We start from the raw sequence: 12,083 nt of genomic DNA on the forward strand, positions 1-12,083 counted from the left end.
TCTGAAAACAAACTGAGCTTCTTCTCTCCCCCCTTCACTCTTGGAACAAGTCCTTGTGAAAAACGCCCATCACTTGATTTTAAAATTTTAAAAGTTCAATAGTAATAAAATGGTTATAAAAACAGTAATGCAATTAGAGTAATAATAATTTGGACAATATGAATTACGACAATAGAGACAAAGAGTTATGGATGTCTGGGTACCTTTTTATGGGAAGCACTAGCCCAAAAAAGGACACCCATTAACAGAGGATTAACCCTTAAAAACAACAGCCTGTTGCATATTCATACACCTCATGCATGATGCATAAATTCCATTCAAACACAGGATTCTGTCTGGGCAGTGTCAGCTTCTTCCTCTGAATCCTGATGGCGCCCTTGAGGCAGGAAGAAGTTCATTTCTTCTGATAATGGGGCAATAAATTCTTTCTCTGAAAGATTCCAGTGTCCTGTGGCTGCTATGTTGCTGTGAGTCCTTTCTTTAAAAAAGTATCCTACATAGCATAGTTTCTATTTTAACATTTTTTATAACCTAAAACTATATTTAACACAGTACTTAAGAGAATTAATACAGCATTACTTTTTAACACAACACAAATAATATTCATTTTAATATTTGCGAAAAGCCAATCATAAAATACATGCATTTTTCACATCCTGAAGGTGCAAAACTTCTTATTCAGCATAAAAAGAATGGACAACTGGGGGTGAAAGCATGATAAAGTCAAGCCAGGACAGTGTGTCAGAGTGAGCATCATCCAGTTTGGGTGCACTGAGGGCTGGCAGCAGCTGGAGCCCAGCACAGGGGATGCTTGTGGATGCTGCCACGGGAGCAGCAGACCCAGCATGGATTCTGAGCTGGGATGGTGCCCACAGCTCATTCCATGACCCCAGCAGGACAGATGGGCACTTCCAGGGGTGAGCTGGGTTTGCGCGGCTGCGCTGGAGTCAAGTGACTTTTGACAAGGCCTGTGCCACAAACCATTGACAAACAGTTGGTGGGTTTTTCATGCCTTGGGGGAATACCCTCCATTGATATCTTTCACTGGGTTCAGCATGATTTGTGAAAGGCACTGTAAAAGCAAATTTTTCTTTGTCTTGCTCAGCCAATGGAATAGTGAAGAAACAATCATTCAAATCAATGAAAACTATTTGCTATTCCTTTGGAATCACTGTAGGTGTAGGAAGGCCTGGTTGTAAAGCTCCCATTGTTGCCATTACAGCATTTACCTGCTGTAAATCTTGTAAAAGTCTCCGTTTTCCCGATTTCTTTTTCATTACAAAAACAGGGATATTCCAGGGGCTGAATGATTCCTCAATCTGTCCCACTTGCAATTGTTCTGTGACTAATTCTTGCAGGGCAGTAAGGTGCAAGCATATCTGCATTAATTACATGTATTAATTGCATTACCTCTGAGGAATTAATACCAAACTGAGCCCCTTTCCATTGGAAATCTTGCACAGCCTTCCAGGCAAAGAGGTGATGACTATCATCTGTGAGCACGTGGTTTGAACAAAATTCTCCCCATGGAAGGTGATGCAGCCTTTCATTAAGTAGTCACCAGTGTGGGCGTTCAAAATTCAAAACTAATTGTCATTTCACTTTTCCTGTAGTCTTAAATCAAAAAGGGATTTTTCAGCAGCATGGGAACAAACCTTGCTCTCCACCTTCCTATTTGTTTTAATACAAGTGGAAGACAAAAAACTTCTAAATTTGATATTTTCATCAAGTGTTGGATTATTTCAGTTAAGGCTTATTTCTGTTCAGAATTGATATATTTGCAATATATTCCATGCTGCTGGGTAGGGTTGTGTTGAAGCCAAAGGCAGGGAAAGATGATCAAATAATTCTCCCAGTGTATCTTTAGGCACAGAATTCAGCTTTTTGTGAGTTCATAATTGCCTGAAGTTTGCTGTATTTGACAGCATAGATGAGAAGCTGGTCTTGCAGATATGATAAACCTTCCTTGGAGTTTAGAAACTTTGTACAAAGTACCACACAAAGAGCACTAAAAAGAAGGTAATTCATCACCTCAGCAGCTCCTGCTCTATTCAGCCACAACTCAAGCTGTCCATTGTTGCCAAATTTGACTGCATGAAGTCCCTTTAAACAATTTCTGATTTAAAGGCCTAAGAACAGTAATTTGATTATCTCAAAAAACACCTCTTAATGCCTTCAAAATGGAAAAAGACCTGCATGTTTCCTTCTGAAATGTAATTACTCTCAGGCACAAGTCACGTTTCGTGTCTGACCAGTGGTTATAAGGAAGCAATGATGCCTTACAGGGGTTTGCAGCATATCTATAATCCCAGACAGTATTTTTGTGCCATGTTTTTGGTGTGAGGGCTCTTCTTGCAGGAGGAATGAAGCTATTTGTTATCACAATTTTTCCCTTACACCATGAAAAATAAATGTCATTATTATATATCATGATTTCACGCTTGTCTCAGAATAATGCAGAGTTTTATTTAATAGAATGCAGAATTTTCACAGTTAAGAGGTTTGAAAATAAAATGCTACATGGTTTCTAGCCTGCAACTTAGTATCCCAGTAATCTGCTGAAATCTATTTTTTTGGGATGTGCCAATGGATGGTTTGGTTGTATGTTTCACTGAGGCTTTTATTTTCTTGGGAAAATAATGACACTAGCACACTGATAAATGAATTTCATTTAGTTTTCAGGTAAGGAGAGTGATGCCTGCAGTTGTGCCTTTATGGATATGGCAGATAAAGGAAGAGTGTGAGATTGGTGGCATTGCAGACAGCAGTCCCTGCTCCCACAATTTAATGATAAGCTGAATATCTGTAAGGGACCATGCATAGGGAGGAAACTTAAACAACTGTTTTTATGTTTTGTAATATTTCTATTGATTTTTTAGTACTATAAAAACAATGTTTTGGTTTCCTTTAGAAATAAACATACAGAGGTGATGTGGCAAACAAAAACCTCTTTTAACAGTGTGCAGTTGTGACAGTGTTCACAGGGGTCTGAGGATGAGGGAAGAGATGAGGATCTGACTCCATGTTTCAGAAGGCTGATTTATTATTTTATGATATATATTATATTAAAACTATACTAAAAGAATAGAAGAAAGGATTTAATCAGAAGGTTAGCTAAGAATAGAAAAAGAAAGAATTAATAACAAAGGCTTGTGTCTCAGACAGAGAGTCCAAGCCAACAATTAATTAGAAACAACCACATGAGACCAATCCCAGATGCACCTGTTGCATTCCACAGCAGCAGATAGCCATTGTTTACATTTTGTTCCTGAGGCCTCCCAGCTTCTCAGGAGGAAAAATCCTAAGGAAAGGATTTTTCATAAAAGATGTCTGTGACATGCAGTAGCACACAACAAACCACAGTTTAGGTTGTGTCAAGATTCCTACCCTGGATCCAATTTTCAGAATTGTTGTCAGCTCTGCTTCAGTCTGAAACTTGGCAAGGTGTTTCCTTGCCAAGAATATACTGTGATCTTTTTCAACTGGAGTGTATCTGCTTCATTAATTTCTAGGATTTTTTAAGCCCTTCCAAGCTATTAGCTGCTGTAATCCCAGTGTGAGTGCTGAAGGGATTTTTTGCAGCGTGTGTGTGCAAAATGCTGCTGATGGCTGTCGGGTGAGCTGTGCTGTGTTATCAGTGTAGTTGAAGCACGCTTTGTGCTGAAAGGGATTGTAATGCAATCCTAGCAGGAGTCAGCTGCCCAGGGAGCTGTCCCAGGGATGGCACAGTGCAGGCTTTGCTGCAGAACCTCGCCAGGCTGTGCTCATCCGCAGCTGTGTGTTGTGGGGCTGATCTCTGGGTGATCTGGGGCTGTGCTGCAGAGCAGGGAATCACACAGCCACGTTGCCATGAGTGGAGAGGAGCATTAGACCAAACCCCATTATCTGGCCAGGCCTCAGGAGGAATGGAGTGACAGATCTGCCTTGCCTGGAGCTGCTTGCCACCCAGAGGAGTGCAAGGATGATTTATGTCAGAGGCTTTTTGTTGGAGAGCTTCCAAAGAAAGCACTGGGAATGGTGTGGATTACTGTCTTCTGTGTCATTAAAAATAATCTGGAAAAATGATCCTTTCCTTGCCCTAGCCATGAATTCTAGCACCCCAGTCAGTGGTTTGGGTGTATAATACTTGCCATGTGCCATTTGAAATGTGTTAACTGTGGAACTCCTTAAATATTATTTTTTTCTTAGGCCACTCAGAAATGGTGTAATTAAAGGAGATAATGTTTTCCTGATTTGTTTATTTCACTTTGGCTTTGGGTCATAGTGGACATGATGTCAAGTCCTCCCCAACCACTGGCTGGTGTCCAGACATGGCCAGTGTTAATGGGGAGAGAATTTATTCACACAGCAATATTCTTTTCCTTCCTTTTGGAGTTGTACTTTGCAAGAAGTGCCTCTCAGCCACCTACTCAAGAATTGTGAAACAAAACCTTCAGCTTCTGTGTGTATCCAGTTGCCTCACAATTGAGCTGAGGGATGCTTTGCAAGTGTACCCAGCTGAACTGCCCAAATGCAGTGTGAGTTCTAAAAACCACCTTGCATGCCCTGGACTGTGCTCCAGGCCTGGCCTGGAATCTGTGTGAGTCCTTGGTGGATCAGGGTCTGGCTAGTGAGAACAGAGTCATCTTTTTTTTAAGAAAAACAATTGTTAAGTGTTGCCTTCATTACACACAGGGTCCCTTTAATCACATTACTGCTGAAAGCTGTATTACCTCCTATTGCATTGATAGTGCAGATTCCATGTAACTATTGATGCTCCTGTTCAGGACAGTGTTAGTCCTGTGACTGAGATTTCAGGTGCCTGCCATTAACCTCTGGTTCTTTCTCTCCCCTGCCCCCTTTTAGAGGCCTTTGAGTCTTTGCTTCGCTTTGCTGAGAACCGCACGAGTTCCCTGTTTGAGACAGCTTACAGACCTATGGCAAAAGAAGCAGCAGAGCCTGTTAAGGAGCTTTTTACAGACATCTCTCTCTACATTCTGGGTGCAGAGACCACGGTGGAAAGCGCAGTTCTGCGGTTCTTTGACAGCCTCTTTCCTCTGGTGTACAGCCGGCTCATAAACCCAGGAATTACAGATCTGTCAGAGGACTACACTGAGTGTCTGCGGCTTACAAGGCAAGACATCAATCCTTTTGGACACTACTCTAAAAACATGGTTACAGAGCTGTCCCGATCTCTGTGGGCCAGCAGGATGCTGAGCCAGGCGCTGAGCCTGGGCATCGAGGTGATCAACAGCACGGAGCACGCGGCGCTGAGCAAGGAGTGCAGCCGGGCCCTGGTGAGGATGCAGTACTGCCCGCACTGCCAGGGCCTCACCCTCATCAGGCCCTGCGTGGGGTACTGCCTCAACGTCATGAGGGGCTGCCTGGCCAGCGTGGCAGAGCTGGATGCCCAGTGGAGGGAGTTCATCTCCACGCTGGAATATCTCACCAGTGAAATGGCTGCCTCGCACGAGCTGGAAACGGCCCTGGCGGGCATCTGGAGCTCCATCAACGAGGCCGTGCTGCACGCACAGCTCAATGGACCGCAGCTCTCTGCCACAGTAAGTGCTCCCTCGTTACTGGTCATTCGCATTTATCAGTTCCCTCCTTCTGTGGATAAACATTTAAACAAGTTGGTGTTGTCTTTGCAGCAGTTTCTAGTGTTTAGCTAGATCTGTGTCTAGTAATCCATGCAGACTTTACACAGAATTATGGTGGAGTTCAGTAGAGTCTGCTTTGAAATGAAGGGGTTGGGGGGATTTGTTTCTTTGGGAGGAACCCAGTAAAGCAGAGAGCTCTGCTGTTGCAGACAATTTTATGAAAAATCCTTTCCTTGGGATTTTTTCTCCTGAGAAGCTGAGAGGCCTCAGGAACAAAATGTAAACAATGGTTATCTGATGCTGTGGAATGCAACAGGTGCATCTGGGATTGGTCTGGTGTGGTTGTTTCTAATTAATGGCCAATCACAGTCAGCTGGCTTGGACACAGAGCTCAAGCCACAAACCTTTGTTACCATTCCTTTATTTTCTATTCTTAGCTAGCCTTCTGATGAAACCTTTTCTTCTATTCTTTTAGTATAGTTTTAATGTAATATATATCATAAAATAATAAATCAGCCTTTTGAAACATGGAGTCTGATCTACTCTCTTCCCAATCCAAGAAACCCTGTGAACACCATCACACTCTGCCTTGTCTGCACAGTTTTTTAAACAAAAATTGATACTGGATATCAATCAGGTGTTATCCTGGCAAGTAATTGTAGCATGTGAGAATATCCCACTGGATTTTGTGTAAGGGCCTACAAAAGCGAGCTTTAAAATAAAGACAGAAGTATTGATTTTCACAATTTTGTTTTCTTAACAAAAACTGATACTGGATATCAATCAGGTGTAATCTTGGCATGTAATTGTAGCATGTGGGGACATCCCATAGGATTTGCTATAAAGGCTTGAAAAGTGAGCTTTTAAATAAAGGCAAAAGAATTGACTTTGACAATTTTACAGTCCCTTTACTTTTGTGTTGACTGAGACATCAGGAAGGGAGTACAGGTCTGTAATAAGCACACCTATCATAAAGAAGTTGGGAAAAGAGCGTGAAAACATTCAGACTCATTTGGCAGCACTTGCATAAGTAAAGGATAAAAATGCACTTGAATTGGAAACAGCTTTGTGAGTGGTGTAGATTAAGTGGAAAGAACTAGGATGGTAGAACTGTCACATAAATAATAGCAGCATATGACTGGCAGGTGTTCTCTCAAGGTGTTGGAGATTAGGATAGTAATTACTGAAATGACTGATGATGCGGCTGCCTATGACTGTAGGAAGTTAACACAACTGTCAGAGGTTAAAAAATGTATCAGTGTGGCCTTAAGTAGGGTAGAAAGACTAATCTAAAAATGCAGGTACATCTGCCTGTATTTAAAGGAAAGGAATTCTTGGAGAGAGCAGAGATAAAAATGCACAAATTTAAATACGTAATTTCTGTGTAGAACTTTGGTCACCACATCATGTAAGAGAGAAGGTAGTCTAGAGATTCCACAGAAAGAAGCTGTGGCCGAGTTTATTCTAAACAATGGAAGGTTTTTTTAATAGGAGAAAAATGCTTCTATGTTTGCAGCCTTCCAAAATCTCTAATATTGCAGCTCCCTTCACTGGGAGTCACACCTAGAGTCAGTATAACACATGAATTATAAAAACCCCAACTACTAGCTGTAATCTGATAGAATTTCACTTTGTATTTTAGTTAAAACTCAGTTCATATTGCCTCAGCTTCCCTTTCCTTTTCATGAATGGCAAACTTGCTAGTTTATCTGACATTCAGAGATGAACGTGGAAAACCTTTATGAAATTTTTCTAGGTTCTTGGGTAGGATAGTGGGCACTGGAGCCTGCAGGTGCTGCAGATCTGCATTGTGCTAGAGTCTGTTGGTGGTGTCACAATGTTCCCCATGGAGGGGTGTCAAACTTAGAACATGTTGTGTGCAATGTTCCTGCCTCTTCCCCTATTCTCACTCAGAGGTTGTTTTTAAATGAGTCTAAAAGGGAAGCAGAAATCAAAACACACCATTACTGTTTTTATCTGACTATAGATGGATACCTCTAAAATAATTATAGAGCTTCATTGCTGATTTCATGGACAGAATGCTAAAACACAACTCTGCATTACCTTTATCAGCCTCATAATTAATGTGCTTTTGCTTAGCTTACTGGGGTACAATTCATGGTCCAGGTGAATATTGGATAATCATGGGTGAACTCAATGAGTGTGTTGCTTTTAGGAGATTTGGAAGTAGCATTCTCTCTCAAGTGTCTTTCAGGCTCCAGACTCTCTTTAAAGATTATTCAAATAATTTTATTTGTGGCCTTCTTAGTTCCCTAGCAATACCTTTAAACATTTGCCTTCTTCCATTTGGAATAAGTTCAGAATAGGCTGTTATGTTTGAAATTCCATTAATTCTTTTTTCCCTGAAGTTATCTTTGCTTTCTGTCACTGGCAGAACCTCCATGTGCAGAAGAAGGTGCAGTTGTGTGCTGTTCTAGGGGCTGCTCAGTAGGATGGCAAAGGATGTTTGAAAATAAAAGCTATGCCTCAGTGTGTGTGTTACCCTCAATCCTTTCAGGTGCCTGCAGAGTAAGATGATATTTAGAAGACAGAGCCTGTTTCACTATTTGAACAAGCATTCATCTGATACTGGTTTAAAATTTTCCTGATTAGTTGCAGAGGATAACCATTATTTAGAAAATTGAGCCTAATTAGGCTTTATTTTCTCCTCGGAAGCAGCGGAAAGGAGTTCAGTGCTCAGGTCCAGGATTTCCTGCTGGAGATGGCTTCTGGGAATCCAGGCTGTGATTCTCAATTACACTGGGGCCATTTGATTTGTACCCAGTATTTTACTTATGGTTTTACTTTCAGGATTCTTTGTTTTCCCCAGAAAAGTTTTATTCTCTTTTCCTTTCCTAAGTGTTTGGGGACCTTTTTTTGTTTGGGTACTGTAGTCCCCAGCTTCTGCAAAAGTGGAAATGTTCAGCTTAGGTAGTTTCCATTACAAATGCAGTAATTGGTTTCATTTGATTATAATGGAAAACTCATCCAGGAAAGCAGAGCACTCCTAGTAATCTTCATTTATCCTGAGGCAGCCTTAATTAATGTGCCTGCCCTTTTAGGAAACATTTTACATTTTTAATAGACAATATGGCTAAAAATTAGGGTTCTTTTTTTCTCCTGTTGCCTGCGTGGATGGTAATGAATAATGGAAAGTTAGATTATGTTTTCTTTAAAATGGGGAAGGGCTGAAATAAACCAATAAAGCACTTAGGATACTTTGCTCAAATGAGGTGCAGTCAATTGATATTAAATCTAAAACTAAAAATCCTATTTGTATGAGGCGTGCACAACTTCAGGAGAGTGGCCTCTGCTGATCTTGTCCATTACAGCCAAGAGAATTGCCTGATTTGCTGGGATAGCAAGTGTGAGAGGTCACCTTTAAGATATTGGTAATCTCTGCTCAGATTCCTGGGGATGTGCCATGCCATTTGTTCAATGATGCTGGCTTGCATCCAGCTTACTTAGCCTAATGCAGGCCAGCCCGGGTCTGCAGCACCAGCAATCAGCATCCTTGCTTTCATCTGCTCAATCTAATTGTCCTTCCTCCTGCTAGGAGCCCTGGCTGCCCCATGGTGCCAGCCACACACACCAACTTGCCTTACCCTTCCTTAGCATCTTCCTCTTTGTTTATTTCTTTTTCTGCCTTTGTGTTTTAAAGCTGGTCTCCTTTTTCATGTGTTCGGTTTCTGTATTGCTCTACAAGCTCTGTACTTACACATGGTTGCTGATGTTAATTTTGCTTTTTATTCAGAGTGAAAGTAAACTGCTCTCAACTGAAATAAAGAGATGAGGAGGAGGAGAGGCAGTTCTGAAGGGCTTGTGGTGCAGGTGTATCAGCAGGTGGGGTAACCAACAGTGCCCACACCCCCGGAGCCACATCCCACTGAGCTGTTCCATGGTCCCGTAGGGCCAGCAGGGACCTGCAGTCCTGCTCCAGCAGGAGTGTCTGGGGTGGGATCAGAGTGAGGATTTCTGTTGGATCACAAATGGCTGGAATCTGACCAGTGCCTCCAGCTCCAGGTCTGAGTGCTTCACTTTGGGCCTCCAGTGAGGCTTGGCCATCCTGTCCCCACAGTGGCACTGCTGCTTCTGCCAGGCACCCTCATCTGTGGCATGGCTTTCCTGCTGCACCAGGGGCTCTCAGGAGTTGCTGCCCTGCCCAGGCACAGATTTCCTTTGGCTTTCCTTTGATTTCTGTTGATTTCTGTTGATTTCCTTTCCTTTGATTTCCGTTGATTTCCTTTCCTTTGATTTCCTTTCCTTTGATTTCCGTTGATTTCCTTTGATTTCTGTTGATTTCCTTTCCTTTGATTTCCTTTCCTTTCCTTTGATTTCCTTTGATTTCTGTTGATTTCCTTTCCTTTGATTTCCTTTGATAGTCTTTCCTTTGACTTTCCTTTCCTTTGACTTTCCTTTCCTTTGACTTTCCTTTCCTTTGACTTTCCTTTCCTTTCCTTTCCTTTCCTTTCCTTTCCTTTCCTTTCCTTTCCTTTCCTTTCCTTTCCTTTCCTTTCCTTTCCTTTCCTTTCCTTTCCTTTCCTTTCCTTTCCTTTCCTTTCCTTTCCTTTCCTTTCCTTTCCTTTCCTTTCCTTTCCTTTCCTTTCCTTTCCTTTCCTTTCCTTTCCTTTCCATTTCCATTTCCATTTCCATTTCCATTTCCATTTCCATTTCCAATTCCATTCCATTCCATTCCATTCCATTCCATTCTCCTTCCCTTCAGGTTTCCTTTGCCAGTTCATGGCTCCAGAGGTTCTCTCCTGTCTCTGGATCAGAATCCCTTTGCCTGTGGTGGGAATGCAAAGGGATGGGAAATGCAAAGTGGGGTGTGCTAGCAGAATATCTGGAATGTGAGAAGGCACATCTGGTAATTCTGTGTTCTAACTGCAAGGAGTTCATACACATAAAGTATTTATCTTGTTGCTAATGTTCTAATGGCTGAGAAAGCATTAAATGAGGAGAATGTAAAAAGGCACGGACCTGCTGTTTTTAGGATGGATGACTGTTAGGCAAGAGCAAAGTCCAGCATATTGTGTTTTGTGATTTTAGGAGTAATAAAAGCAAAAGCTAATAAAAGGCTTGATAGGGATTATAAAACCAAGATATGATCCGAGATTAAGCACTAGGAGAAAGCAGAAGGATGTGCCTCAAGGCAGTTAATTTCTTGGAGACAAGCTCAGCAATTAATGTGATAACAGTGATATAAAAAGTGATAGAAGAAGAAACTTTGGGAGGAGGAGCAGCTAGAGGCAGGAAAAATACAGAAAAGGATGTTTAAGATGCAAGATGCATGGAATTGCAAGAGTGTCAGGAAGCACAGAAATTATGATTGTGATCAAAATTGGAGCAAAATCAATGACAACCTTTCTATGACATCAAGGAGAAAGATGGATAGTATTGAGAAAATATCCACTAAATACCATTTGTATTTTAAAGGGTCTGATTTCAGGTTGTAATGAAAGAGACTTTCTGATGCCTATTTTTGGCAGATCATTTGAGTGTTGTTTCTTAAAAGTTCATGTGGCTCAGAAGAAATGCAAGAAAGGCACGAGAAGGTGAAAACTTCCAGCAAGGTCTGCTGTCCTTGCTGACAGAGAAAATGCAAAGGATTTGGGTTTTCCGTGCCTGTGCAGCTCGGAGTGTCACTGGGACCTGGGAGGCAAATTACACAGAATTAACAGCAAATTAGAGCTTAGGGCAGTGAAAAAAAGACCAAACAGAAAATACATGTAGATAGATGGTTGTTCTTGGTGGCTGGCTGATCAATCTCCTCCCATCAGTGGGTTTAAATGTTGCATTTAAGCAGAACAGATGATCCCTGCTGAGAAGCAGCATATGGGACCTTTGCACTGAACAAGCAAATATATAGATTTCTTCTAGATTCAGTTTAAGGACAGAAGGGGGCATCTGCCAGTGGAAAAACACACTTGGGGTATCCTGGAATGCCTGTGTTACTGCAGTGGCCTTGAGCCAGAACTTACAGGAGAGGGACCTTTGGGGAAAACAAATATAAAATCTTACTATAAATTTTCTGGTAAAAATTCAGCAGTGTCTGGAAGGCTTACAGAAAATAACTCAGGTGTCTTAAATTATGAGGAATGCAGAAATAAAAAAGAAAAGACCCAAGATCTGTTAAATGGTCACCTTTAGAAAAAGAAAAGCTCAGAGAAAAGAGTGCCAAATTTGCAGCAGCAGGAGGCTGATGCACAGTAACCTTACAAATTTGAAAAGGAAGTGGCAGTACTATGAACAAAATAACTTTGTGCTGAGTGAGTTCACAGCAACAAAGAGTTTCTGCCAGCTTGTAATGAACCACTTGATTAATGACATTGAATGGTATCATAAAACACTCCTGGAGACTTTGGAGAACACTCAGGGCTGAACTCAGGTGCTTCCTTCCTGCAAGTTTTCCAATTCAAATGATCATTACCAGCTGTCAATAAGTACAAAAACTGTACTTAGCAGAGGTTAAAGCAGTATATTCAATTCCTTGTGGTTAGATTG

At 41.5% G+C, this 12,083-nt stretch overlaps 1 protein-coding gene across 1 annotated transcript in view; it reads left to right on the forward strand.

The window, feature by feature from the left end:
• The window catches only part of LOC131087428 (glypican-5-like), a 373,149-nt gene that overhangs the window by 80,264 nt on the left and 280,802 nt on the right, over window positions 1-12,083 (forward strand). The window contains exon 3 of the mRNA XM_058031076.1: window positions 4,846-5,540. Within this exon, the coding sequence (XP_057887059.1) occupies window positions 4,846-5,540 (695 nt within the window). The remainder of the gene's footprint in view (window positions 1-4,845; window positions 5,541-12,083) is intronic.

The sequence above is a fragment of the Melospiza georgiana genome, chromosome 10 (genome assembly GCF_028018845.1).
Source record: "Melospiza georgiana isolate bMelGeo1 chromosome 10, bMelGeo1.pri, whole genome shotgun sequence".
Lineage (NCBI taxonomy): Eukaryota > Metazoa > Chordata > Aves > Passeriformes > Passerellidae > Melospiza > Melospiza georgiana.